This window comes from Phalangium opilio, unplaced genomic scaffold (genome assembly GCF_054372755.1).
Source record: "Phalangium opilio isolate 3A_F unplaced genomic scaffold, DU_Popi_V2 ptg000042l_1, whole genome shotgun sequence".
NCBI classification, from domain to species: Eukaryota; Metazoa; Arthropoda; class Arachnida; order Opiliones; family Phalangiidae; genus Phalangium; species Phalangium opilio.
This window is the reverse complement of record NW_028324166.1, coordinates 7,318,445-7,346,374: the sequence shown is the minus strand read 5'-3', so window position 1 is coordinate 7,346,374 and position 27,930 is coordinate 7,318,445. Positions and strand designations below refer to the sequence as shown.

The 27,930-nt window shown below is 38.9% G+C and overlaps 2 protein-coding genes across 3 annotated transcripts; both read left to right on the top strand.

Moving 5' to 3' along the window:
- The first annotated feature begins 608 nt into the window (after positions 1–608).
- On the top strand, positions 609–23,815 carry LOC149678798 (ATP-binding cassette sub-family C member 1-like). Of its 2 annotated transcripts, XM_089836746.1 has the most exons (25): positions 617–655; positions 2,257–2,367; positions 2,470–2,582; positions 2,661–2,807; positions 3,772–3,948; positions 5,114–5,227; positions 5,648–5,785; positions 5,861–6,007; positions 6,071–6,129; positions 6,384–6,509; positions 6,573–6,752; positions 7,657–7,831; positions 7,907–8,161; positions 9,745–9,948; positions 11,032–11,178; positions 11,259–11,349; positions 11,463–11,827; positions 11,898–12,065; positions 12,453–12,652; positions 13,620–13,728; positions 14,703–15,227; positions 22,067–22,266; positions 22,332–22,458; positions 22,702–23,471; positions 23,535–23,815. In XM_089836746.1, exons 4-25 carry the CDS (start codon positions 2,778–2,780, stop codon positions 23,644–23,646), a joined length of 4,419 nt encoding a protein of 1,472 aa, XP_089692872.1. In that variant the 5' UTR covers positions 617–655; positions 2,257–2,367; positions 2,470–2,582; positions 2,661–2,777; the 3' UTR covers positions 23,647–23,815. The 2 variants fall into 2 exon arrangements, with proteins under 2 accessions (XP_089692873.1, XP_089692872.1); XM_089836747.1 differs by having other exon boundaries at positions 609–655; positions 2,257–2,582.
- Positions 23,816–25,556: 1,741 nt separating this feature from the next.
- Positions 25,557–27,779, top strand: LOC149678797 (uncharacterized). The gene is made up of 7 exons (XM_089836751.1): positions 25,557–25,660; positions 25,734–25,800; positions 25,950–26,117; positions 26,202–26,376; positions 26,660–26,883; positions 26,961–27,256; positions 27,425–27,779. The coding sequence occupies exons 1-7, from the start codon at positions 25,593–25,595 to the stop codon at positions 27,669–27,671; spliced, it is 1,245 nt and encodes a 414-aa protein (XP_089692877.1). The 5' UTR covers positions 25,557–25,592; the 3' UTR covers positions 27,672–27,779.
- The last annotated feature ends 151 nt before the right edge of the window (positions 27,780–27,930 follow it).

Below are 27,930 nucleotides of genomic sequence, written 5' to 3'. Positions count from 1 at the left end.
TATATAGCGCTTTCTTTACGAACCTTGGGCTATGGGCTCAGGGTCTGATTAGGCTCACTTAAGTGGTAGTGATTGGTGCCATTGCTTGGCGGTCTTAAATTATAATGGGACACAACAAGCGTGATCGATTTGGCTCAGCTTGGCTACGCTTTGTGTTTCTCTCAAGCACAGCCAACTCCATCGCGCTATAAAAGCCCCTTCAAACTGTTTTTCCTATGTAAAAGCGCGTATCAGGAATTTTCGGCTTTTTAGCTCGAAAAATAAAAGGAGTCAGCTTTTAACATGATCGTCTATGAGAGGAACACCATTTTTGGACCCTTATTATAAAAATTTGGTTCATATTTCTTGAAATTTAAATGAGATGTGAAAATTAAGAGCGAAAATTTCTGATCCGGGCTTTTACATAGCGTTTGCAGCCTAACCCTATAGAGTGGACTGTGGTTGGACCAATAAAAAGAGAAAAAAATTACGGGCTTTTTTTGCGGCGAAAATCTACTATAGATGGGGCGAAAAACAGCACTTTTGCACCTAAAATGGGCGAAAATCCTAACCTTCGAGTGGAAACACTGTGTACAAGGCTTACTCAGTCACGAGTCGTTTATAGTTAGAAATGGAAATATCGTCGGGAGACGCGGACTTTCCCATTATTAAGAAGGTAATAGAACAATTAAAAAATTATCTCAGCTATTTTGTGACTTCCTCTGAAACTAGAGTAGCGTTGGTGGCCCATTTTTTAAGTTCCAAAGCAGGGTAAATACCTTTCCGTTTAACATCCGATTTCTTTGGTGGTATTGTGACGGGGTTTATTAAAGTCAAGCACTGGGTTGAAACTGATTTAAAGCGCGGCAAAGGCTTAGCTATATTTTCCGATTTTTCGCTACTTTTTGTCGGTTTTTTATCTATGTTACAACCTTCAGACTTATTTCTCATATTTTGTTTGACCATTAAATAAAAATTACATTGAGTTGATACTTGTTCATAACTTTTAGAGCTGTTAATACTCATAATTGGTCGCGAAGAGTTTTCAAGCTTAACTTCGGAGGCCATTTTCTCAATTTCCCGTGTTACTTCTCTTAACATCCACCAGGTAGAGACCTTAATCTTACTTCGTTGAAAGAGGGGAGGAATTTTAACCCACCCAGCCGTTCCTCTTCCTCTCTCTCGTAAATAAAATGCCCCCACAGTGAGCCCTATGGCTCGTTCATAACTTCCCCTAATCCACCTCTGCAAATACTTTATGCTAGAAGTGTACTTGCATTCGGTGGTATCAATTATGTGTCTGTGGGACACGGTGTAGCATTTTAAAAAATTTCGTTCCCAGAAATTTCTGAGGAGCAAATCTTTTTCCGAGTCTTTTTCTCGTTCAAAAACACTGGGGTGGAGCACAAATGGCTCTCAAAATCGGTGTTCTAGACGTAAATATGTATTCATTGAAACAAGCTGTCGTTATTATGATTTGGTCTGGGTATTATATCCACGTCAACGAAACTCGCGACGTACCACCGTATTTAATGTTTGAAGAACGAAAATGAGGGATACATTGGTTATTTTGACAAGACAATTTTAGTATAGAAAGATGTTATTCTTCCAGAGGCAATTGCTATTACTCATCCAATATAGGGCTTACTTCTATTGGCGAAATCTACAGAGCCGGTAGGCTCTTGTAGATATGACTTGACACCCGTTTTTAGTGCTAAACGAAAAAATCACCTTTTTAGAGTTAGCGTCCCATAGAAAAAGCATTACATTTTTTTCCGGTTTTTTAGGGAAATTGTCATAGGCGATACGGTAAAACTACAGCAAACTTAGTTTTCGGAATACTTTATTGTACTTTAACTAATTAATTAGAGCGTCATTATTCTCACCCCCCCCCTCGGGTAGAAAAAGGCGGAAGACTATTCCTACCTTAGGTGAAAATAGCGTGAAATATCCACCCCACCGCGTGACTAAGAATTTAAGTAAGGACCGCGGTAGGGTGAAAATAACTTGGTTCAATAAACTTTCTTACTGTCGTCTGCTATAGTTTAAGAAGCCGGAAATAATTAAATTTGATATTCAATATTATACAAACTGTGTCAACGGCAACTGTTATATGATTGAAGTGATCTTAAGAGGTCATATTTTTAAAATATTTGAGCTTAATCAATATTTGAGATAAACATTTGCAGGAAATGTTTCATTCTTATCTTATAACTATGATTTAATTTTTATTTTAAGCAAACAAACCGACTAGCTAGCATACTTTTATTCCCACAGCTACCTTCAGGATGATTTCTTTATCCAAAAATGAAACACAAGCTTATCAACAAAATTTTTGATAAAAACAACTAAAATGAAGACAATTTTGAAATCTTGCACTCAATTTAGGTAACCAATTCAATAAATCAAAGGCGTGCGCTATCATCATATTATCAAATAAAAGGTTAGAGCTTTCTAAACAATGTAACTATATTTTTCAAAAAATAATAGGAAAACACAATAGATTTAAGATATGGTTAAAATCTATTTATTGTAAAAGTGAAAGCTTTGGCCTATAATCCGACAAATATACATCTAGCCCGTAGACTATAAAGCTGTTTCAAGTAAGTGCACGCGGTGTATATAAAGCGCTCACCACATGTACGCTTTTTTTTGACATTGAACACTTATATTCGCTGTAGTAGTTTCAAACTCGATCACTTCAAACCGTCGAATAGTCCATGAAACACATATAAATATTTTAACGTGATCTCAGTGAACATTTCCAACAGATTCGTAATTTAATTACAACGATCTTCATGGATAACTTCTGCCAATCAAGGTTTTGGGTAAATACTCAGTTTCGATTATATTTTTCTATTATTTTATTACACGTCTAGCGGCATGAAAGCAGCGGAAATAATCATCTTAAAACCGGTTTTTAATAGCTATGTTTAATGTTTATCTATAAACCACAATGTTCGTCTAAAATATTAGGTTTTAGCTAAATTTTTCGCAATATTTTACCGAAAGGTGTATCAAAAAATCGGAGTATATTCTATGGTTTAGAGTGAGTCGAAATTGTTGTTCAATCTAAGTCTTATCCGACCTTCAAAAATCTATGCATGACTTCGAAAGAGGACGACGTTTTCGTAATTTTAGTTGATATGTTGAAATGGTAAAAACAGCGAATGACAACAATCATAATTGAACTTTTATTATGACTATGAAAACACGTTCCTCTTTTGAGATCATAATTCTTGGTTTATGACTAATATTTTAATGACATGTTATCCTAAAAGTGAGGTAATTTTTGAAACCTTTCTTTAACGATTCACGGGTTTTTGAACTGTTCTCAAATCGCGTTTCGTAGTGCAGCACTAATTTCCAAAAAACGCATGTCTAAACAGCGGTTTACCGGTACAGCGGTTCGTAATCGTGTGCGATTCTCAGGTTGTTGAGCGGTTCTCAAAACCATCTCTCGTGTAACAAACATTCCCATTCTTTTACACTGTTAAAGAGCTTGTTCATACCTGTTCTCTAGCAATAATTTGCAACCTTCTAATCTCTTTCCGGACAAGGTCATTATTTTGAAGACTCTGAAAACTGCACCCGAGAAAATAATTCATTCTGATTCATATTTATCTATTAATAGGTTAAATTAAGTTCCCAATTCAGAAAAAAAACTTTCAAAACCTTTAGAGGTCCGCGAATAGTAGACTAAATTGGATACTTCATTGTATTTCTACCTTTAAATTAGCAAGAGCAACATCAATCAAATGTTTTAGTATTAAAATCATTTAACAATTTCAGGACGCAAATTTGACATGGTACACAGAAAATCCGGATTTTACACCATGCTTCCAAAAGACCGTTTTAGTATGGGTACCATGCGCCGTGCTGTGGCTATTCCTACCATTGGAAATTAAGCTAATCATTAAGTCTAAGCAAACATCGGCTGACTTAACCAATTTCAATGTGACAAAAATTGTAAGTTACGATCGACATAGGCAAACAAACTGAAGCGAACTGTGCTTTTCAAGCCTTCACTGTCGAACTATTGTCTTGGCGCGTGAGGTAAGTAATGGTAAATGGAACTGCAATTTGAAACAGCTTCCGATATTATTCTCTAGTTAATTGACGAACTCACGATCTTTTACTAAGGTTTGCAGCCAAACGCTGAAATTTTGAGGCCTATAGATAAACGCAATCGACGGCCAGTCAATCAACGTAATCGGTGTTAACTGCTTTAATTTTGATAGTACTAGAAATATTACGCCTAATCTTTAAAATCCCGAAGCTAAAATGAATATGCATAATCCATCCATAATCGGTGAGGGAGACTTGTAGTAATTATTCTCTCACTTTGATACAAGCGAAATATATTCGGTTTTAAGTTATTTATTGTTAAACCAGCAGCAAAGGTACCCGGCGTTGCCTGTTAGCCGGTCGTGAGATTTTTATCTCTCCGAGTGACGATGAAGTCACGGAAAAGTATTACACTGAACGTCTCTGTGTGTCTCTCACCGCGTTTAGGGTATATAAGGCGATTGATTCACAGTAAATTACAAGAAAAGCCGCAATTGCGTTAACTTTAGGTGGAAGCCATGTCATTGGGACGCTAAACGTTTCTTGAAACCTTAGCCGCTCGCCGTTTATTTCTTAACACTAAAGATTGTAATGAAGTATAAGTCAATATTGCTAAGTGCGAACGCGGCCCTGATATTGCGAACACGTTTGCACCTATTTGCCAACTGCTAACGCGGGGACAGACACACACACACACCCAGAAACGTCCAGTGTAATACCTCTGCGTGACGTCATCGGCACTCGGAGAGGAAAAATGTTTCTTAGTGCACGCCTTCTGGGTAAAACAGTATGGTTTGAACGTGGAGTATCAGACAATTAGGCAGTCACTCTGAACTTATGTAGAATAAAAATATAGATAAATTGAGAGTAGTAAAATCTTGATTTTGTTTAAAAGCAAAAAATAAAAAAAAATAAAAAAATGCTCTCCAGTTTCTCGAAAAATCACTTCAACTACAATTCGTCCACTTCAATTTGTTTGTCTATGGTTTCAATCGAAATTGCGTGAAAGAAAAGTGTTCATGAATAGGGCCTAAGTCAATTTGACCAAAATGTTTGTCTCTTTTAGATTTTGGTTTTACTTCTTGCAACATTGGCCGCATTAAATTTTGGAAATGGCGTTTATCAAGGCGATTCACTCGACGTTGATATCTTCGCATTTGGAATCAAATTTGGAACATACGTAACTTTGTTTTTTAAGTCCAATAGAAACCGGTTAAAAATAGGTTATTTAGGTAAAACACTATTGTACCATGAATCAATACAGCTAGCCTAGAGGACGGCTTGCCACAGCTGTCGCAATAGCGATACGAAATGAATACGAACTATAATTGACTTAAAGCAAAACGCGGGTAACATGGTTCCAGTACAAGTTGGCACTCAAGAGTTGTCCTCTTTATGTCTTATGATTGGTTATTTGAACTACGCACAACGCGTCATAGGCTTGTTAGCCAACACCTAAACCAAATCGACAATTTTGAATTGTAATGTGCGGTTTCATTGTTGTATAGATTCATAATTATGCTAAGGTCAAAGTCAAAAATATTTAGATAAATTCAATACAAGATTTCAATTATAATATGTCTTCAAAAATATCTTTCAGGTTCTTGCAGCATTGCTTATACCGTATGGGAGGAAAAGTTGCCTAATATCATCCGGAATTCACCTATTGTTCTGGTTTTTATCGGTCATAGCTGAAACCCTTATTTACAGATCAATCATAATGGAAATTTACTTCAATGTTAGTCACGGCGAAGCAATCTTAAATTATTTTGATCATTATTGACTAAATTAGATATAAATTTCTTGCATTCAGAACAATAAAGGTATTTTCTTCACACTCATAATTGAGACGATAAGCTACCCTTTGGTGATTGTTATGCTCGTTTTGAACACACTGAATGATGAAAGCAGAAATGAGTACTCGAAAGTGAAACAGGTTGATGGCTTAGACGAGCGAAAGGTTTGTATACTTAATTTTTCACTTGTTTAAACACCGCTGACAAATGTTACTTCTAACTTTCAGAAATCACCCGAAGAAGAAGCCTCGTTTTTGTCGCACATTACCTTCTCTTGGCTCACAAGGTACTGATAAATAGGTCACAAATTAGGTTAAGATTTTGGAGCTTTACGTCCCTTAGTTAAGGTTACCTCCATAGATCAGACTAGTTCAGATATTATTTTCTCATGGGTGTTGCCATTTCCACACGCTTTTGAGAATTGGCAAGCCCAATCATGCACTTGGTTAATGGGAAAATTGTAAAAGTCCTGGTTTGGAGTCAAAATTGAAAGTTCATGGTGGTTTTATGTCTAAAATCTCACTTACTTTTGAAATTCAGTGCCCTTTGGAAAGGATATAAGAAAACGATGGAACCATCGGACGTTTATGAGCTGAACGACGCGGACAAAGCACTAACGGTTTCTCGGAAATTCGAAAAACATTTTAGATGTAATTCCAGCAAAGGGTAAGATAAAAATAAGACAAAATTCACTGATCAAATCGATAATGTCAGGCAATCAAATAATAGGTGCACTAAAGAAATTGAAATGGATGGTCTTATTAAAGATTCAAAGATACCACGAAACAAGAATAAAAGTGATTCTATTTATATGGCATTACTAAGAGCAGTAGCGCCTTGTTTAGTAGCTGCTGCCAGTTTGCAAATTATTTCCGATATAATTATGTTCGCAAATCCTCTAATACTCAGGTAAATGCATGTCAATTAAGCCAGTTATAGGCAAAGGTTAAATTGTTAATAGGCTCTCATCGTTTTTGTGAGCAACGACGTTTCACTGAAAAACCAGTAGCTCTTTTACGAGACTGACTTGATTAGGCCCAACCAACAAATAAACAAGCTGGATTGGTCTCGTCTCCATCTAAGGGATAGGATCACGTGACTAAAGAAGTTGACTGTAGTACCATGTGTCGTTGAGCGATGAAAATAAATCTCTTATTTTTCTGGTTAGATTAGAGTTGACTCTTGGGGTAAAACCGGTTCTGCGTATGGCTATCCCTTTCTCGTCTCAAAACCCGGGAACGGAATCTGAGCCGTTAGAAAAATTCAAAAGATTTGTTGGTTGGGTCTACCACTACGTATAATCTGAAACCCAGAGCTGGGAATTATCTGTCCATTATTCCGAAATTAGTGATTAACCGAGTATTTATACAAAAAAACCGCATTACGATAATAATAATATGCTTTTATGTACGAAGGGGGGATATAATATGATTTAACGTACAACTTCAGAGGATAATTTTCGAGCACGGATAAAGATAAAATAACTTGGATGATGGATAGATAATGCTCTAGAAAATTTTTTTAATTCAGTTGAACAAAGAACATGAGTTCATTCCAATTCCATCACCCACATTGTTCATCAAATAGATTGAATATTATTTGATGGATAGGGGACCACTATTTTGTTCCGCAGAGATGAAATTCTCAGCTTTCGGATTATATCTAATTTTTATCAGTTTCGAATGGTTTTTCAGAGGCTTATCATCATGCCTCTCATAAAAATAGCATGGCCTTTCAAAATAGACCTATAGCTGGCGTAAATTTATCAAACTGAAGAATTTAAACTAAGTATGAAGCTACCTTTAAACGTTAGATGGATAATTTTCTATTGTTCGAGTGACGAACCACTATGGAAGGGTATTTTCTACGCTTTCCTTATGGGTCTAGTTAGTTTACTGCAATCTTTTCTTCAAGAAGCAAGCGCTGTTTACACCAACAAATTGGGGCTAAGACTGAAATCGTCAACAATGTACGTGCTTTACAAAAAGGTTAGTCATCTTTAATTTTTATCTAAATCAATTTAAGTGCAGAATTCAGTTATAATTCAAGATCTACACTAACAGACACTACGCTTGTCGTCTTTTGATCGCCGTAAACTAACAATGGGTGAAATCCTCAACACTATGTACACAGACACAAACAGATTCATTCTGCTAGCTTTCCAACTGGGCATGTTTTGGTCAGCTCCCATTCAGGTTATTCTTTGCATATATTTCTTGTATAAAGAAATTGGATATTCAGCTTTGGCCGGAATTGGCATTGTAGCCTTGATTACTCCACTGAACTACTATATTTCACAAAAATTTAAATTGTTACAGGTACAGTAATTTATTAACTTGATAGTCCTACATTTATAAAGTCGTGCAATATCTATTCTTGCTATAACAACATTGCATTTTTCAAGAATTACAATAATTTTAAGATATGTTTTATAACTTTGTCACTGGCTACTGAGAGCTTGTGGCGATGGTGAAACGTCATAAATTCACGTAAAGCGACGCCTGGTGAGGCGCTGTCAAAGGCTTAGTACAGATAAAATAGGAAAAGGACTGCAAAACCGAGTGTAGTCAATTCTCGCTTGCCGCTTTCGAACTAGCTCTCAGTAAGTCGTTAGCATTACGAAGTATCAGAAGAAAATGAGCAGAAGTTTACAGAGTCCCATAGAGCCCTTTGTGCATGCAGGTACTTTAAGAGAAGAAATATTTTCTCCCCTACCCCTCCCTCGGTGTATCTCCTCTATGGTTACAATTACGCTACCTAGCGGCAGACACGGAAAACTAAGATTAAAAGCTCGAGCATCTTTTCGCGGCTGGTTCGGTTAATGATTGATGGCGTCTACCAGTGGTGTTAATTCGGATTTAAGTAAAGTTAATGATGCAGCCACTCAGTGTAATTTTTTTTAATGAATAGGCCAAAAATAAAACACAAATCAGTAAATTGCAATATTTTAAAAGAAACAAAACTTCGCGATACTTGTACAAAAACAAAGGTTGATGCTAGTAAACTATTGAAGAAAGATTCTTCTACTCAGTGTTATTTGGAATTAGAAGAAATTAATTTTGAAATTAAATCAAATTTAACGAAGTTAAATAAATTAAGTCTATCCTCTGATGATTTTATAAAATTACTGACATTTGTCATTAGTAACACCTTAAGCCTAGGCTTATTCTTTTCATTCATTGTTGGACTAAATTCAGGATAATCTACCAACAGATAAATAATAATTTTTACAACTAAATCATTATAGAATGTTAAGCATACCTTAAAAAATCGGAAATGACTATCATCACACAACGTCGACGATAAAATAAAAAAATTGCCCCAATACCTTGAAATCTGTAAAATCCATAGACGTGATAGCTAAGCTAAAAGCTTTCATTTAGTCTTTGCCGCGAATTGGAAACGATCGAAAAATATTTTTCTTTAATCTTGTATTTTCATAGATGGCACCACGCGCAACCCGTCGTGCCTCGCAAATTTCTGTCCTTGAAAGAGAGAGAGAGAGATACGCTAACCGAATTATAACAAAAACGCGTTTCCCCGTTTTCTCTCCGACTGTAAACTTCTGCTCATTTTCTTCTGGAAGTATAGGTAGCGTCATTCTTATGGAACATATCTTACAAACTTATGGTAATATATATGATCATTTCTACGGTATTTACCACACTGAAAATGCATAGACATTTTTCTGTCTTAAGAATTTATATTACCGCACAATTCCCGAAATGTGAGTTTCGATGCAATTTTCAAGTATTACTATAGAAAATGTTGTAAACTCATGAAATTTCACGTGTAAAAAAGAGTACAAAGTATTCTTGTTCAGCTTCGCCCTTAACATATTTATAGCGTGATAACTTACAAGTCTATCACAATTGCGATATAAGGTATTGCTCTTTTGCAGACTAAGCTGATGAAAATAAAGGACAAAAGAATTAAAATGATGAGTGAGATATTGAATGGAATTCGCGTTCTAAAAATTTACGCCTGGGAAAGATCTTTCCAAGACATCACAGTGGAGCTTAGGAGAAAAGAAATCCAAGTATTACGGAGACTAGCAGTTCTGTTAGCCAGCACAGTCACGATTTGGTTTTCGATGCCAGTTTTCGTAAGTGTATATCAGGCAGAAACAGTTCAGTCTTGTCAATTTTGTAATGGAATTAATTTTGAAACAGTAAGGTCTTAGGTTTAGTTGGTCTATGACCAGTAGCATCTCAAAACTATTATGTCTTGGAACAAATAGTCAAGTCCAGAGACGGTTTTTTAAAGTTTAGGGCAGTAAGGTTTTCAGTGAAATCAGTCTCAGTATTATATGATCTAGGGACAAAACATGGTTTTCAGATTAGGAGGCCTGGCCACTTGGCGGACAAAGTGTAGTACCAAGTAGCCTCGCTTCCTGGTGTAAAAAGTATGAATCCTCCTGGTCTGAAAACCATGTATAAGGTATCGGAATTATATGATCTTGGGACAGTGACGTATCGGAAATATATACAGTCTGATATTTGGGATATTTTCACTCGAGACAGTGAAGTATCTTTGAATCGGGAATATTTTCACTTGAGACAGACAGATATGGCCTGATCGTCTAGATTTTCACTTGAAACATTGAGCGGGAATATTTTCGCTTGAGACAGTACTTGCCGGATTATTTTGAATTGGGACATTAATTAAGGAGTCGGGTCTATTTTACATAGAACCGTATGCGCTTCAAATTATTTCATTTTGGAACAGTTGGTATCATTATTGGGAGACATTGACATCAAATGGGAAACCTTGGTCAGATGAGTGAAAACGTGCCATCAATCTCTTCAAAGCCCAGGGGCGTGCCAACATGAGCCAACATTTTCCAATGGAGCGGGGGGAAAATGGCTGCCTAATGTTAAAGTCCCATAGAGTTGAAAATTTGAGCGGGGGAGAAGGCCCCCGCTGCCCCGTAGTTGGCACGCCCCTTTCAAAGCCCAGTTTGAAGCGATTTCCATTTAACTTCGTTCTCATGCTCGAAGTTGTGCCAAACTGCCAGTTCTGATATGAACAAAGCCAAACACTACTTAATTAAACTTAAGCCGATAGTTTAAATTTTTTCGATTAATTAGTAGTGGTTAAGTATTCTTGGTTAGCGTTACACACATCAGTTACCATTCCCTGTACACGTGCATTAGAACTTGACTCACACTTCAATTTCAATTTCCAGATTACATTGTCGAGCTTCGCCATATTCGTTTTAACAGACGAGAAGAACGTTTTAACGACCACGAAAGCATTTGTGTCACTGCAGTTAATTCGAATGGTTTCTACGCCAATCAAAATGTTACCGGAGATTGTCAGCACAGCAGTACAGGTCAGATATCTACCCCACCCAGACTATAGGTTATCAACAAAATTCTCTCTCTTATTCAAGAAATTTGCAACCAATTACAGATGAACGTTTCAATTTCAAGGATTAGAAAAGTTTTAGATAGTAACGAAACTAACGAGTACACTTACTCTGGTTCGGAAGAGAGCAAATACGGTAATATGAGAATCAAAATCTCTTTTTAACTTTGGCACACTTATCCAAAAGTTAAAATAGAAATATTTGCTTGTTCCTTTTGAAATATAATCAACCTGTTTGAATGTTTTCAGCAATTGACATTTCTAAAGCTACATTTAGTTGGGATCCCGATAATCCACCTTCACTAAAAGTGGACAATTTCAACGTGCCTCGCGGATCATTGGTGGCCGTGGTGGGTCCGGTTGGTTGTGGCAAGTCTTCGTTGTTGTCAGCTTTGGTTTGCGAGATGGAGAAGATGGAAGGGTCAGTGAAGGTTATGGGGAGCGTTGGATACGTTACTCAGCAGCCCTGGATACAGAACACTTCACTCAGGAACAATATACTCTTCATGGACGAAATGCACCAGGAACGCTACAACCAGGTTATAAAAGCGTGTTCCCTTGAGCATGATTTGGAAAATCTCCCAGCCCACGACGAGACAGAGATCGGTGCAAGAGTATGAATTATAGCAAACGTTAAGTGCGTGATTAAGAATTAATAAATTTTAATTTAATTGCCTAAAAAAGGGAATAAATTTGAGTGGTGGTCAAAAGCAAAGAGTCAACGTCGCTAGAACCATTTACCGCAGTGACGATATATATCTTTTCGATGACCCTTTGGGGGCAGTTGATGCACACGTGGCAAAGCATATCTTCAACGAAGTAATTGGACCCACGGGATTACTTAAAAATAAAGTATTGCCATCATTATAGTATTATTTATACAACAGTGAATACACATCGACAATCACCCTTTTGACTTCCGGATAAGATTAGGCTGTCGCGTACTTTACTTAAATTTTCGCCAATTGAGGACATACCTTTAGAAGTTAACGTAAACGAAGGGGGCATGAGACGTTGCTCTTTGCACCACTTGAAGCCTTAACAATCAATAAAATTTTAACGCCAGTCTTATGATTGGTTCTTTGAAATACGAAAAACGCGTCATTGGCTTGTTGGGTAACACCCAAGTTAAATCAACATGATAGAAGATGTATGGCATACAGATGTATATTCATTGTTGTATAGATTCACGATATTTTGCTTAAAATGCCGGTCATGGATTTAAGAGTTCCAACACAGACTAGGGTTTTGGTGACTCATAATCTGACGTTTATGCGAGACGTAGACGAGATATTTTTCATGAATAACGGAGAAATTATCGAAAGAGGAACTTACGACCAAATAATAAGCCGAAAAGGTGTGGCAAGTGACTACTTCAAACAACACATGACCAACGAAAATCAAGGTCAACCCATACTTAGTGCAGAAACAGTTAAAAGGTAAAGGCATTTTCCAAGCTATTTTGTATAGCCTAGTGTGAGTTGAACCCTTATAAAGATCAAATCATAAAAGTAGTCCGGTATTCGCCATTTGGCATTGTGAACCAATTAAAGCGTGAACTTCTTGAAGGTGAAGGGAAGCAATAGTGCTTCAACTAAATTTTATAGATTAAAATAATTTTTGCAAGTTTTATTCAAATTACTCGGGATTATTTTCGCTCTTCTGTTTATTGTTAATTGTACTGTAGGATTGGATAGTACCAACCCGTTACAGATGGGCGTGCAAGATTAAGGTGTGAAATTAAAATCAAATTAAAACTTAACAATTTTAAAATCTAAAGTTGAAAATTAAGTAAATCGGAGTAGTGAATTTAAGGTAACATTAGAGTATTAGTAGAGTAGAGTAGCTCTGATATTGTAATTTTTTTGGCACCATAGACCTCGTCCCACTTGATAGACAGCTTAGAGAATATACCAAGAAATTAAGCAACAGCTTTCTTACTTGAGATTAGATAAATTCCTTAACGTATAAAAATGGTTTTTGGATTGATATAATAACACATCGAATTGTGCTTACTGATTTGGTAAAGCATACTGTTAATTGAGGTGGGGTGGCAAAGCGGTTCTCGCTTTCGCCTCGCGGCAAAAGGGTCCCCGGTTTGATCCAGGACTATGGCACCCCTTACGAAAATGTATAATCAAATATTGATCAAATATTGATCAAATGAAGTTAATCCAAAATTTGGCCGAGCCTACAAGTGGTCCGGGCAAGGTTTGTCTATGTTAGGTGGATTTGGTCGCGTCTATAGAGCTGAAGATTTTGAATATCTGAAACAGTCAAACCATTTTGTGCACTTATCTTTAAGTTTATCAAGTCGATACCCACAAAGACAGTTTAATTAATGTTGCTAAAAGGACCGTGTGCCATTCACAGTACTGTACTTATGCAATGGAATTTAACTTCTAGTGTAAAAAATATAAAACAAAACCAGATGCTGAAAAATGGAGGGAAGTCTCAAAAATCAGACAGCAACGATGCTAAATTAACAATTAAAGAGAATCTAACAAAAGGAGCTGTAAGTACAATTTTAATGACTAAAAACTTCTTAATAGTCAAAGGAGTTAATCTTTGTACTACTTTTTGTAAACAATATCATTATTTTGAATTTTAGTAGCTTTAGCTCGAGCTCCACTGCGACATCTAACGCTATAAGAAATTTAAAGGGTCGACGGACCGTTGAATTTTTTTTTTTTTTGTTTTTACTCATTTTTGACGTCACAGCTCCCCTTTCGTTCCGGGAAAATAGTTTTATGGTATTTTCCTATTTTTGCGTTATTCAGTATTATCTGGCAGGCGATACAATTGGGCCAATGACAGCGCCTTTGCTTTTGCTACGGTCTACGGTTCTAGCAAACGCACCAGGGTTCTCGGACCTCGGGAGTGGGGTCTGGGAAATGCCGGAGCGGGAGGCACATAACCAATCACAAGAGAGATTAACCGGATCTGAGGAACCGCTTTATAACCACGAAATAATTCATCTTTGACAAGTTTTACATCAGGTGGTGAAGTCAATGTTTGGGGGAGGGGTAGGGTGTCTTTTAAAAAATATTCAACGGTCCGCCAACAACTTTACAGTCACTTTAAAGGCTGAAACCTGATAAAACTGTTTTAATTGTTACATATGTAAACGATTAAACTTTTTAAACATATCACTTTTATTAGGGTCTTAAAAATGTTGAGATTGATCGCATTAGGCTTCTTTGGTAATGTTTGAAGCAATTAAGAAAAGAGGTTACGCTCCAAAAAAAAAAACAATTATTAATTCGGGGTAAACTTTTGGTAGGCCTAACTATGTGCGCATAAGACAGCAAATCTCGATTACCTCCCAACCCAATCCGATGATCTGTGCTAGGTTATTGCCCTGTTATTCTGGCCAGTACCATATATATATTACAGGGCACGTAATGTTGATTATTTCTTTCGACATGGCAGACTGGCAACGTCTAATTCATACCACGTCTTAAGGAAAACTTTACTGATTATTTTCAGACCACATTCCCAGTGTACCAGCAATATTTCAAATCAGTCGGCATCTTTTGGTGTATCATTACTCTTATTGGACAAATCGGAATCCAAGTGTTTACCCAGGCGTCTTCCTATTGGCTGTCCTTATGGAGCGAAGATACCAAAGAAGAAGAAGAGGTGAACTCTGATCTAAGGACAACTCGTTTGACAGGATTTGGATTACTAGGCCTTGGACAGACTTTATCAAGCCTCATAGTGATAATTGTTTCAAGTTTCGCTGCATTGCGAGCTTCAAGGTTGTTGCATGATGACATGCTGTACAGGGTACTACGTTCGCCCATGTCCTTCTTTGACACAACACCAACCGGAAGGATACTAAATCGATTCTCACAAGATTTGGAAGATCTAGATCAGCAATTACCTATGTCCATTAGACTCTGTTGTTTTACTATCTTGTCTGTGTTGGCATTTGCCGTGACTACATGCGTCGTGATACCTGCGTTCATCCTGCCCATTATAGCAGTTATGTTTGGATACACGTTGATACAGGTAAGTGCTTACTACTACATATTTTTTAAATGTTTGATTTTATATGATTCCGCTCCTCTATAGCCGTCCACGTGGTTTCTCCACCTACGTTTAGAAAATTTATTAAATCCATAAATATTTTTTCGTCTATTGGCCCAATTTGGGGTTCGAGGACCTTTAAAATTTCCTTGTTAAAGTAACAAGCGGCTCCATTATCACCCCTAGCATGCTGACTAATCTTCTGGACACGAATTTTACCTTGCTAAAGGCAGGAACCAATCAGACCTAATGCACTAGGTCCCATTGGTTCCTGCCTTTGGTTTAACTAGCCTTTGCCAAGCTGAATGAATGAATGAATGCTTTATTCGCTCTCTTTACAAAGATCCCTTTTTGATCAGGGAGGAGCCATTTAAAATGGCTCGCAAGCTTAATATTACAACATAAAGTTTAAATATTACAACACAATGTTTTAAAAGAAAAAAAAATAAGGAAAAATTTGAAGTGAGAATGTTAAGTACTAGATACATTATGATATTTACAATGAGAATAGACCAGCATGAACATTAATAAATAGCGCAGGGAGAGACGTAGGGGGTATGGAATTTAAATTTACTGTAGAAGTTAAGAGGTTGGTCTGTCGTTGCAACTCGGAAAACGAAGGCGACTCCATTGGGCCAAGAGGTACTTTGTTGAAGGTACGTGCGATGGATTTGGGGTAAAACCGAGTAACTCGCTCAGAGGAAGCTCTTTATGCCATGAGCAACGAAAGGGTTCAACTTGGGGACACACTTGTACTACGTGAGCCACGTCCTCAATATCGTTATGACATAAGGGACAAATAGGGTCTTCGAAGAATATCTGCGACAGACGAAAAGCTGTGGGAAGAGCCCCCACACGAGCCTGGAAGAAAAGAGAGCTCCCTTTTTCATTTGTGCTCCCTTTAGCGCATAAACTTCTTGGCTCGCAGATTTCCGAACCTCTTGATGCCAAAGCTCTTCACTCGCCTCCAGAACTGATTCATCAACCGCCGCGTACCACTCTTTGAGGGTCAATAGATTTGCCCGAGAACGTCGATTGCCATATTTACCATCTAGATTCGACAGACGGTTCATCCAGGACGTTCTCAGCCCAGAGTATCGTACATAGTCAAACGTTTTCTTAATTATTCGTTCCTGTCCTAGAAAACGAAGACGCCCTAAATAGCGAAGTTTGCTCTTCGCTTCCCGAGCGGTAAAGGAGGACCAGGCGAGTTCACCCGTGAATGCTGACTTGGGAGTTAGGAAGTTCCCTCCCACTGCAGCTTTCCCCGCAGCGAATTGTGACTGTTCAAGCTTATCCATCGTCGCTTTACCAAAAACTAGGGCTTCATTGGCATAGGTCAGACTCGGAACGGCCACCGCTTTCCAGAGAATTCGGATAACGCGGTATCTATCATAAGAGTTTAAACCCTTGTGTTTTATGGCTCCCAACAGCCTGCGGGCCTTCTTTGTCACCCCATCTTCTTGGGACCCTATATACGTTGTGCTGGTGTTGATGTCAATGCCGAGATACGTTACGGACTTGGCCTCATGAATAGTACCTCCCTGTATCGTAAGAGTCAGTCTTGGATTTCGATCAAGAGCCACATCAAATTCCATAGCCTCGCATTTAGCCGGACTAAAAGTGAGGCCCACTTCATCAGCAAAATTTCCACTTATATTGAGAAGCTCTTGCAGGTCAGAGCGCGTTTCCGCCACCAAGAAAATATCGTCCGCAAAGAACATGCCCGGAAGAATGAAGTTTAGGTTTGGATAGGCGCGGTGTTGAAAACGAAAACCGAAAGTAGAGGCGCTAAGTCGGCGAGCCAGTGCTTCGAGGAATAAGGCGAAAAGTATTGGCGAAAGCGGGCATCCCTGTTTTAACCCAACTTCACTAGGAATGAATGTCGTGGCGATGTCGCCTAGATGGTATTTATATTGTGTAGATTGGTACAGTGCTCGAAGGTGGTTGACGAAAATATATGGAATACCGAGTTGGATCAGCGTTTCCCATAGTTTCTGGCGGTTAACGCTATCATACGCGCGTTGCAAGTCCAGAAAGGCAACATATAGACTACGGTTTTCAATACGGGCAATATCAATTAGTTGCGTAAGGACGAAGAGGTTATCCGCTCCACGTCTATCTTTACGAAAACCATTCTGTAATTCCCCCAAATGTTGTGCTGCTCGACAAATCTTTCCAAGCGACATTTTAAGATGGACATGTATAATTTGGAAATACTCTGCAACAAGGCTATTGGGCGATACGACGCGAGTTCCGTCGGGTCCTTGTCACCCCCTTTGAATAGAAGGCGAACGTTAGTCTTTGACCAATCCTCAGGTATGCAGCTTGTTTTCAGAATGGTGTTGAATATGGAACATAGAACCCCTCTTGGAGGTTTGGGGAGGAGGCGTAGTAACTCATTCGTAATCTCGTCCTCTCCAGCCGCTTTTCCAGACGGAAGGTTTTTAATCGCTAAGTCAACCTCCGCTAACGAAAATTCTTCTGACAACCAAGTTTGTTCAGTAGAAGAGTTCCGGTTCGTATCGGTGAAGTTTTAATTCTTCGTTTAAGACAAACTCCTCGATACGTGCTTTCACCTCCGAACCCGATTTTAGAGGGCGACCGTCAATCGCGTTGATAGCAACAGGGGGCGTAGAAATTCGAGGGTCTTTGAACAATCGCCAAAAAGCTTTACTACTCTGACCCCATGCGGCCTGAATGATTTCCGCTGTCCGCTCATTTAGGTACTTGATCTTCTGGGCTACAAGCGATTTTACTATCTGTTTTTTGGCTAGATATATCTGCCATAGCTTGAGAGCTTCAGGAGTGGCATTCTGTGGGGCTCTTTTAACTTCGTGACGATAAGCCTTATTGGCGTTCTTCCTGTCTTGTATAGCCCGTTTAACCTCATGGTCGAACCATTGGCGCAAGCGCCTCTTTTTCGTGTCATTTGAGACCTCGCCCAATATTGCAACTGCAGAGTCCTTAATAATGTGAGTAAATTCTTTGTATGTATGGATCAGGGAGGTGCTAAGCTGGGAGGCTACCTTTTCGCCATAAAGTTTGTTAGCTTCCTGGTTTGTTACCCTCCATCTCTTTTGGCATTTATCTGCTACTCGGGGCAATGGAGCCGAAGGTGAGACCCGAAAAGTAGTCACCAACGCATTATGATCACTCTCCAGTCCAAGGTGTCCATCTTCATAGATTATCAGCCGCTCCGTCTTACGTAGTAGAGGCTCATTTACCAAGACATAATCGATACTTGATCGTTGACCTCGAGCTGACCACGTAATGAGGCCCGTACACAAAGTTTCATCGAGGTTAAGAATATGGAGGTCATGTTTATCAGCCCAATCTCTAAGCAGGATACCATTACTATCGTCTCGCCCGGCCGATTCCACAAGATGGCCAATGAAGTCCCCCACAACACACATAGGAACGCTAGAGTGCGTGTTTAGCTCCGAGATATCTTTTGTAAGACAGGCAACAATGCGTTTATTCCATTCCAAAGTGTCTGGTTCGTGCCCGTTGGCCAGATACACGATCCAGACGATCAAGGTGAGCGCCTCTAGCTCAATTTTGACCCACATGTGTTCCTCGCATGCCAGCAACAGGACACAAGAAATATCTCGGGAGAAAATCACTCCCAGTCCTCCACCCTGTTTCATTTTGTCCAACCGATTTAGCCCAATCCATCCAAATTTCGAAGACAGCGCCGGTCTTTCGTCATCACGGAGAGTAGTCTCAGTGAGACAAAAAACAGGAATAGCTGACCTCGTCATTTGTTCCTCTAATTCCGCCCATAGTTCTCTCCTTCTTCCACCAAGTTGTATATTAAGAAGACCAATATTTAACTCTCTTATCTTTGTCTTCAATTTCCTACGTCTTCGCCACGCCGTTTGCCGTGCTTTGTTCTGCTGTTGAGTGATGAATCAATTCGAATGCTCAGGCTTCCTGCCCTCACTCGACTTCCTCCTGCGTTCAAAAAATCGTCTCCTCTCCCACTGCTCACGTCGAGTTAGATCAGCTCGTATGTACACCCTCACGTACTCTTTTTTCTGGGTGAGAAGTTTAGTTTTACTCAGGACCAGTTTCCGCATGTCACTATTTTCTAGGCATATCCGAATAGGACGGGGGAGGCTACCTTCACCCTGGAACCTGTCACAGCTTAGAGCCTTGATCGGGGTTGCTTCTAAATCCAATGTAGTAGTCAACCATTCACTAGTCAACTGTGGGTCTTCAAGGTCCTTCGATTCCATCCCAAAAAGGATGATATTAGCAGCCCTATCAGCTTTCGCCTGTACTTCCTTCATGACCTTCTTTACGGTCGAGGTGTACCCAGTATCTGGTTTACTCAATAAAGTATCTCTAAACTTAAGCAATTCCGTCACAGGTACCATAAGTTCCTCTTTCAATTTCTCTACGTCCTCCCTTGGTTTTTTTTAACTCAACTTGCAATTTTTCAATCTCATCATTCGTGGCTGTAAATTCTTCTGCTATGTGGGCGAACGTCGTTTGGATCTCAGCTAGCTCTTGTTTAAGATTATCCTTCACGAGTTTTTCACAGTGGGTTTCCAGAGATATTTTCAAAGTAGCGAATTTTTCTGATATATCATTGTTTATTTCCTCCCGAAAAGTAGCTAATTTTGTCTCCACAATCGACCCCAATTCACTTTTCATCATACTTCCCAGAGCTTGTAGCAAATACTCGTGATCCAGATGACTCGGTTGTGTCAGAGGAGAAGAGTTGCCAGCCCCAACCTTGGGTTTCGTTCCAGTAGTCGGTGATTTGGACTGTTTAGAGGTATTTGCGGGGTCCTTAGGACCCTCTGATTTATTCGTAGCCGAAGTAAAGAGCTTGCTGTTCAGTTGAGACTTCCAACGGGTTGTTATAACCGACATAATGAACCAACGTATGGGTGATGTAGCGAAAAGTTTGATATTGTTAAAAAAAACTTCGAAGTGCCAACTTGCAGGGGTAATACTGATAATGTATTTCCTATGGGCCTCTGTAAAACGTTACCCGCAATACGTCGGTGTTTTAAAGGTAAAAACTCTAAGCCTTGGCGATGTTAAAATTAATCCGAAAAAGTTTGAAAAATTAAAGCACGAGCAAAGTCAAAACACGTCTTGTCAACACGAGCGCACGTTACACCTCGTGTAACGTACAGCCAACGTGTAGCAGAAAAGGCATCTTTCAGGGGCATAAACGGAGCCGCCCTTTGCTTTAACATTAGCCTATTGTATAATATGAAACTTTCTGCGACTTTTTACCTCTCCGAGTGACGTATGTCACGGAGAGGTTCTGTAACGATCGTGTGTGTCTGTTTGTGTGTTTGTGTGTGTGTTTGTGTGTTTGTGTGTGTGTCTGTTGTTACACCCACGTGACCGCGTTCGCAATTTCCAAATCGGAGCAAACGTGTTCGCCATTTCCGAACTGCATTCACAGTCTCGGAAATGGCTCCTCTACTTGAGTTCTCACACCACCATCTTCTGGTCTTTGTCCATTCCACACGGACACCAAACTGTACATACTGGCTTCTAATCACCACCATCTTCTGGTCTTCGTCCATTCCACTTGGACACCAGTCTTACATACTGGCTTCTAATCACCACCATCTTCTGGTCTTCGTCCATCCCACTTGACACCAGTCTGTACATACTGGCTTCTAAACACCACCATCTTCTGGTCTTCGTCCATTCCACTTGGACACCAGTCTGTACATACTGGCTTCTAATCACCACCATCTTCTGGTCTTTGTTTTTGTCCATCCCACATGGACACCAGTCTGCACACCTGGCTTCTACTCCATCGTCCTCGTTGAGTTTAAGACATTCGCGGCGATCAGCTAGGGTTACGAGAAACGTCTAGCCTCCCTAGGGTGGGTTGTCCACGATAGGTTTTCGCAATTGCGGTTGTTCTTGCTTTTAGCTGTAGTTCGACACCCTTATATACTACCTATTTGATTAAGGCGAAGCAACCGGCGTATGCTTCATTTCAAACGCCAATATTAGTCAAGTCTCTCAAGAATGTTTAATTGTTACCTCTCCGAGTGACGTATGTCACGGAGAGGTTCTGTAACGATCGTGTGTGTCTGTTTGTGTGTTTGTGTGTGTGTGTCTGTTGTTACACCCACGTGACCGCGTTCGCAATTTCCAAATCGGAGCAAACGTGTTCGCCATTTCCGAACTGCATTCACAGTCTCGGAAATGGCTCCTCTACTTGAGTTCTCACACCACCATCTTCTGGTCTTTGTCCATTCCACACGGACACCAAACTGTACATACTGGCTTCTAATCACCACCATCTTCTGGTCTTCGTCCATTCCATATCAGGTTTCAGGGTCGGTTGTTGGGAGGCGCCGCGTTTTTAAGTCATGTTCCCCAGACTGAATTCGAAATTATTCAGGTATGGCGCAAAGCTTCAGTAAAATACCTAATTGAAAACTTTCGAATTACATGATTCAAATCAGTGATTTTAATTAAACTAATTTAAATTAAACAACCCTGGTTGAATTAAGACATCGTAAATGGGGTTCACTGACAAAATATTTCTAAATAAAAACAAATATCATACCACGTAGTTTTAAATCATTATTTCCCTACAAATAATCCAACTAGTCAAGTCTATTGATAATATTTAAAAGTGTCTCTAAAATAGTATTTTCACCAAGCATTTGAGTCGTATAGAGCAAAGGAAAATGAATGCATTCAGAAGAAAAACAAGATATGTCATATTAATAAACGACCAAAGTTGTGTCGCAACTTGGAAAAACACTGTCTTGATACGACCCTGGTTTTTTTATCAAATAATTTAATCGAATCCATTTAATTGACAGCGTTTCCTCATGGCTACAAAACGCCAACTGCAACGAATCCATTCTTCAAGAAGATCATTTTTAATTTCTCACGTGTCGGGTTCAGTGGACGGAACCACGATCATCCGGGCATGTGGTGCGGGTGAACATTTCGAAGCTCAGTTCCGCAAGCATATCGATGATAGTACCGCAGCCTTTTACATGATGAATATGTGTGAGAGGTGAGTCACGATATAAAGTAACGTTAGGTAAATCCATAAAAATCGAATAATCATTGAAAATTCAGATGGCTGTCAGTACAATTCAACCTACTAGGAAATTTCTTGTTATTTTGCGCTTCATTATTCACAGTCTTCAGTAAAGGATCGTTGTCACCCGGTTTGGTTGGATTTGTCATAACAAACATCAGCAGCGTAAGTACCATCATAAATCTATCTCATTATTACGGTTGTCAATGTTCAATAGATCATAATTTAAGAGTAACAAATATTCATTAAAAATAATTAGAACATAAAGATATAATCTGAAACATAACTACTATCTTAAGTTCCATACCTTTGTCACTGGTTAGTTAGATTAATTCGCCTAGATCTATCTTTGAAGTCTCTTCAACCATCTCTTTTTAAAAACTTAAAGCAATATTATTCTCTTTACAGTTAATTATTATGGTGAAGTTTATAGTTAAGCAAGCAACAAACGTCGAAACACTAATCGTGTCTGTCGAACGTATCCACGAGTACTGTTACCTACCGTCGGAGGCTCCGTGGGATATAGCAGATTTTCATATTCCATCTAACTGGCCAGAACGAGGGCAAATCATTTTTCAAGATTATTGCACAAGGTATCGTGAAGGAATGGATTTAGTTTTGAAGGACATCAACTTTTCCATTAAACCAAAAGAGAAGGTGGGCGTGGTTGGGCGTACGGGGGCGGGCAAGTCGTCGTTAACGTTGGCGCTGTTCCGTCTGATTGAGGCTGTTCGAGGTGAAATCCTGATAGATGGTGTGGATGTACAGAAGATGGGTTTGTCAGAGTTACGATCGCGACTGACTATCATCCCCCAAGATCCCGTTCTCTTTTCGGGCACGCTCAGGCTCAACCTTGACCCCTTCTCGGAACATGACGACACGCGACTGTGGGTCGCCCTGGAGCACTCACACCTGAAGCCCTTCGTGGCATCACTCGAGCAGAGACTGGACCACCCCGTGACAGAAGGAGGTATGAACCTGAGTGTTGGGCAGCGTCAGTTGGTCTGCTTGGCTCGTGCCTTGTTGAGGAACACCAAGATTCTCATCTTGGACGAAGCCACAGCCTCAGTTGACATGGATACCGATGATCTCATTCAAGAAACTATCAGGAAGGAGTTCGTACATTCCACCGTCATAACCATCGCACATAGGATAAACACTATCTTGGACTACGACAGGTACGGACTTATTTTGTAATTTCCTATACGGTCAGATGTAATTATTGAACAACCCAAATGCAGAGTGATGGTTCTGGACCAAGGTTGCGTGGTTGAATTCGATGCACCGAGAAATCTCATGAATAATGAACGTTCACTGTTTCACGAGTTGGCCAAGGACGCTAATCTTTTATAAAAATTTCATTTTATTCTTCCATTATTTTATTACGGACTTGTAAATTCAATAACGTCTTGAATAGAGGGTGAAAAAGTCGAGTGATATGCTTTTGATTCATCACTAAAATAATCTGTACATGTACTGTATAAATAGAATAGATAAGTAAAAGTTTATGACTGATAACCAAAGCCCAGGTCAAACCGTTTTACCTAGAAGGATAATAGTTATATCATAAGAAAATAATAGGGAGCTATATTTTATTTTCTTATGGTTATATATTATAGGTACGCAGTAAAAAATATTCAAAAATGGCGACCGGAAATATAAAAACATTTTCTTAAGTTTGAGCCGATTTGAACAGTGCTTCGCTTTATCTACGGGCTTCATGACTGAGGTTGAAGATACCGCCATCTTATCAAATGGCGATCATAAAAGTAAAACAATATACCTTCGGCAAACCCCGAGTCCTTTTTTGCTGATAGTCTGTTTAGACCTATATAAGTCCTGACTGACTAACGGTAGGACGAAATCTAGAAGGTTACGGAAGTTTTATGGATACCATACCGAAGCTTTAATCATATCATAAGAAACCACTTTTTACAAACTGGGTCTGTTTTAATTTCAATAAAGAAAAATCTACGAGAAATTCGGGGTAGGTATGAAGTAACGTCTTCATGACATAATTTTTTTGAATGCCATAATTAAAGAAAATAATAATCTTTATTTTCTTCGTCCATTATTTCCCTTAATTCTCTCTAAACTGTTTTCAGAAAGGTAAATTATACCATACGGCACGACGTAACTAATATTGATTCTTCAAGTATTGCCTATGAGTTTCTTTCCACTTTCACAAAAAATAACCCTGCCATTTGTAGGCTAGACATTTCTCGAGTCGTAAACCTACCCGATCGCCGCCTTAACTTTAACCGCAAAGTAGATAATGGAGTAGAAGCCAATAGGTATAGATTTGTGTCTATGTGGAATAGAAGGTAGGCCAGTAGATTGTGGAGTAATAAGAAAATGTGAACAGATTTGCGTCTGCAGTGAGGTATCAGACCAGTAAGTACACGAAAAATAATGTCCGTCGGAAAAAAATCGAGTAAATAAAAAATGCAACTAGTTAAAAGGGGCGTCGAATCAACAGTTACAAAGAAACAGAGTGTACGAACTCCGAAAAGTTTTGTCTCTAATTGGTTGCAATTATTTGGGTTTTTTTTCAAGCGTGAGAAAAGACTTTTTTGCATAGTGTTGTCCTCATTCGTGCGTTGGGCAAATTATCTACACCCCAATTACTACCAACATTGTCTTTCGATTCGAATCGATAGAAAAACGTATTAAAAGCTTACAGTATGAAAGTGGCAAATTCTTTATGCTAGAAGTGTACTTGCATTCGGTGGTATAAGTTATGTAATTCTCTGTGGAACACGGTGTATAGCATTTTAAAAATTCTCGTTCCTGGAAATTTCTGAGGAGCAAATCTTTTTCTCGTTCAAAAACACAGTGACGCAGTTCTTAAAACACTGGGGTGGAGTACAAATGGCTCTCAAAATCGGTGTTCTGGACGTAAATATGTTTTCGTCGAAACAAGCTGTCGTTATTATGAATAAATTATAATAGCAAGTGCATGAAGCTGCACAATGGTTTCATCATCCATGCATGGTTTAAGACAGAAAATGGGTAAAATACGAAAGACCCGAATATTCTTGTTTACTTTTGGTTTGGGGTATTTTATCCACGGCAACGAAACTCGCGACGTACCACCGATTTACTGTTTGAAGAACAAATATGGGGGATACATTGCTTATTTCGACAAGACAATTAAAGTATAGAAAGATGTTATCCTTCCAGAGGCACTTGCTATTATTCATTCAATATAGGGCTTACTTCAATTTGCGAATTTTATTTTGAATTAATTCAATTATTTACTGAATTGCTTCGAATTTTGGGATGAAAACTAGAGGAGCATGGGTGTAGCTATTGGCCAATGTTTCGTCGAGACAGCGAACAGATTGCGCAAGTTCATAAATATAAGGTTTATTTGCCGTTTGAAAAAAAACAGCTTTAGTTATTCTAACTTGAAGATTATGTTTCAATTTTAACTTTAGTGAAGGATTAGTACAGTTCAGCAGCGAAGATGTTTTGAACTATAAGGGGACAGGATACATAGGAGAGGTCAGTAACATCTTGCAGAGAGTTATTTTTCTACATTATGGCCGATGGTTCCAACAAAAAATTCGTCAGTTACGAACTGTTAGAAAATAACGAACCAGTTAAGATTCATTTTGGATTCGAAAATTAATATTTTGAGTGGATAATTGTAGCAATCGGACATCGTGCTAGTGCAGGTTGGTACAATGGGATATAAATTCCTGAAGTCATACAGTTGCACCACGCCGATTGATGATGCTTCTAGTCTTATAATTTCCGGTGCTCCTCAAGCTCGACAAGTATTTACAGCTAATACCACCATATTGCCATTTCAATGCTCGGTAAGTATTTTGTAAATCAATTTACATTATCAGATATTGTGAACAGAGAAATTCGCTTTATTAATTACATCTGTCTCATTGTAGGTCTTCGTAGCTTTGGCAATCACCACTGTCGGAATCTGGTTCATGAACGCCTTGATTGAGAAATTGATGCCTAGTAATGGAGGGCGGAATTTCGTTGGATTAAACACGAAGAATTGGTTAATCTTTCGATTCCTGACTGACCTACTTCTATTTAATTCACCTCTTTTTACAAAAAGTAAGAGAATCGTGTAGACTTATTGCTTAGTTTGTACATTATGTTGTCGAAAACCACGTTAAAAGGAAAGAGTTCTGAGCATTTTCTATTGTCCCTGAAATAGTTCAAAGCGTATGTGAACCAAATCGTCTACTTGTAGATATTCCAGAAAAAAACTAGCCTGGGGTTGACTTTTCAATGTTATGTCAAATGACGGGGTATCATGAGAAAAGCGGCAATAGCCCCAGTGACCGCGTTCGTTGTCTCTAAACTGCTGTCTTGACACATTTATTGTCACGTTTAGGCATTCCCCACTTATCGCCACGAAATTTGCCTTCTACATTTTTGTATTTCTTTTGGCTGATTGCTCAAACGATCTTGTTATGGAACGTCTTGAGTTACTACAGCGCCGACGCCTCCACAACCGTCTACGACAAAATTCAAACTTTGGCAGATTTGGATAGACAAGAATTTGTTAAACCAAGACTCATCAGAAACGCCTCAGAGCATCGCATCTTGCAAATGCTGGTAAAAGTCTTTAGTGGACTATATCCAATCCACCCTGCATAATTCCACCTTTCCTTCACCAATTTTATTTCGGACAGGTGGATCGCAAACTGCTGGGGGAGAAAATTGCCAGCGTGATGAAATTGGATGAAATCTACTTGGAATCGGTGGTTGATATCCTTGACGAAGACCTCTACATAGACGTTTCCGAGAGGAAAACCGTATTTCTGACTAACGACAAATTGCTTCTCTACGGCTGTTGCTACTTGTTGAATATCCTAGAGCAAGGCAAAGTAGAACTGCACTTTTCGAGCAAACCATTTCTCCAAGCGCCATTGTTTTTCATGATTCACCGGAACGTTTCCACGGAACTTCAAGAAATTATCAACCAAAAGTATATTTACACTAGAATGCAAATCATATAATAAACTTCATCGCACCCGCATTTGAGAAACGCAAAATATATTTTAATGAGTTATTTATAAATGAGCCTGAATCATTCTTCGTCATTTGAGGGTGAACAGAACCGTATAATGATGCGACTTTGCACTTTATTTTTCAGGTTGGGTGCATTGTTGGATTCGCGCCCATACGATTATCTTCATTTTAACTGCAAGTACACTGTCTATCATCGTAATGTTTGGGAGAAACCCCATGAAAGGGTGCTACCATTAACCCTCGACATGTTGATTGTGCCTTCGGTACTCGTAATGATGTCATACGTTGCTGGCTTCATCATCTCATTTGGAGAACATGTTTACCAAACAGTAACGCGACCAGCTTCTAACAAAAAGCGAAACTTCACTTGAAATTGGCATGAAATTGGATCACAAATCGATTAAGAAACTCCTTCACGCGTTTAAGTTTTTCAAGATGGACGCAGTAAACGTTACAAACTTAGCTATTAGATTTGCACGAAACCCGTGGTGCAGTAACTTAATTATTTCTCCTTCATGTTTTATAAACTACGACCAAAATTGTTTAAGATTACTCCTAAATTGTATTCCACAGTGCATGAAATTTGCTGTACAATATTAGTAAAGTCCCTCAAGCTTAAGTTCAAGGCGA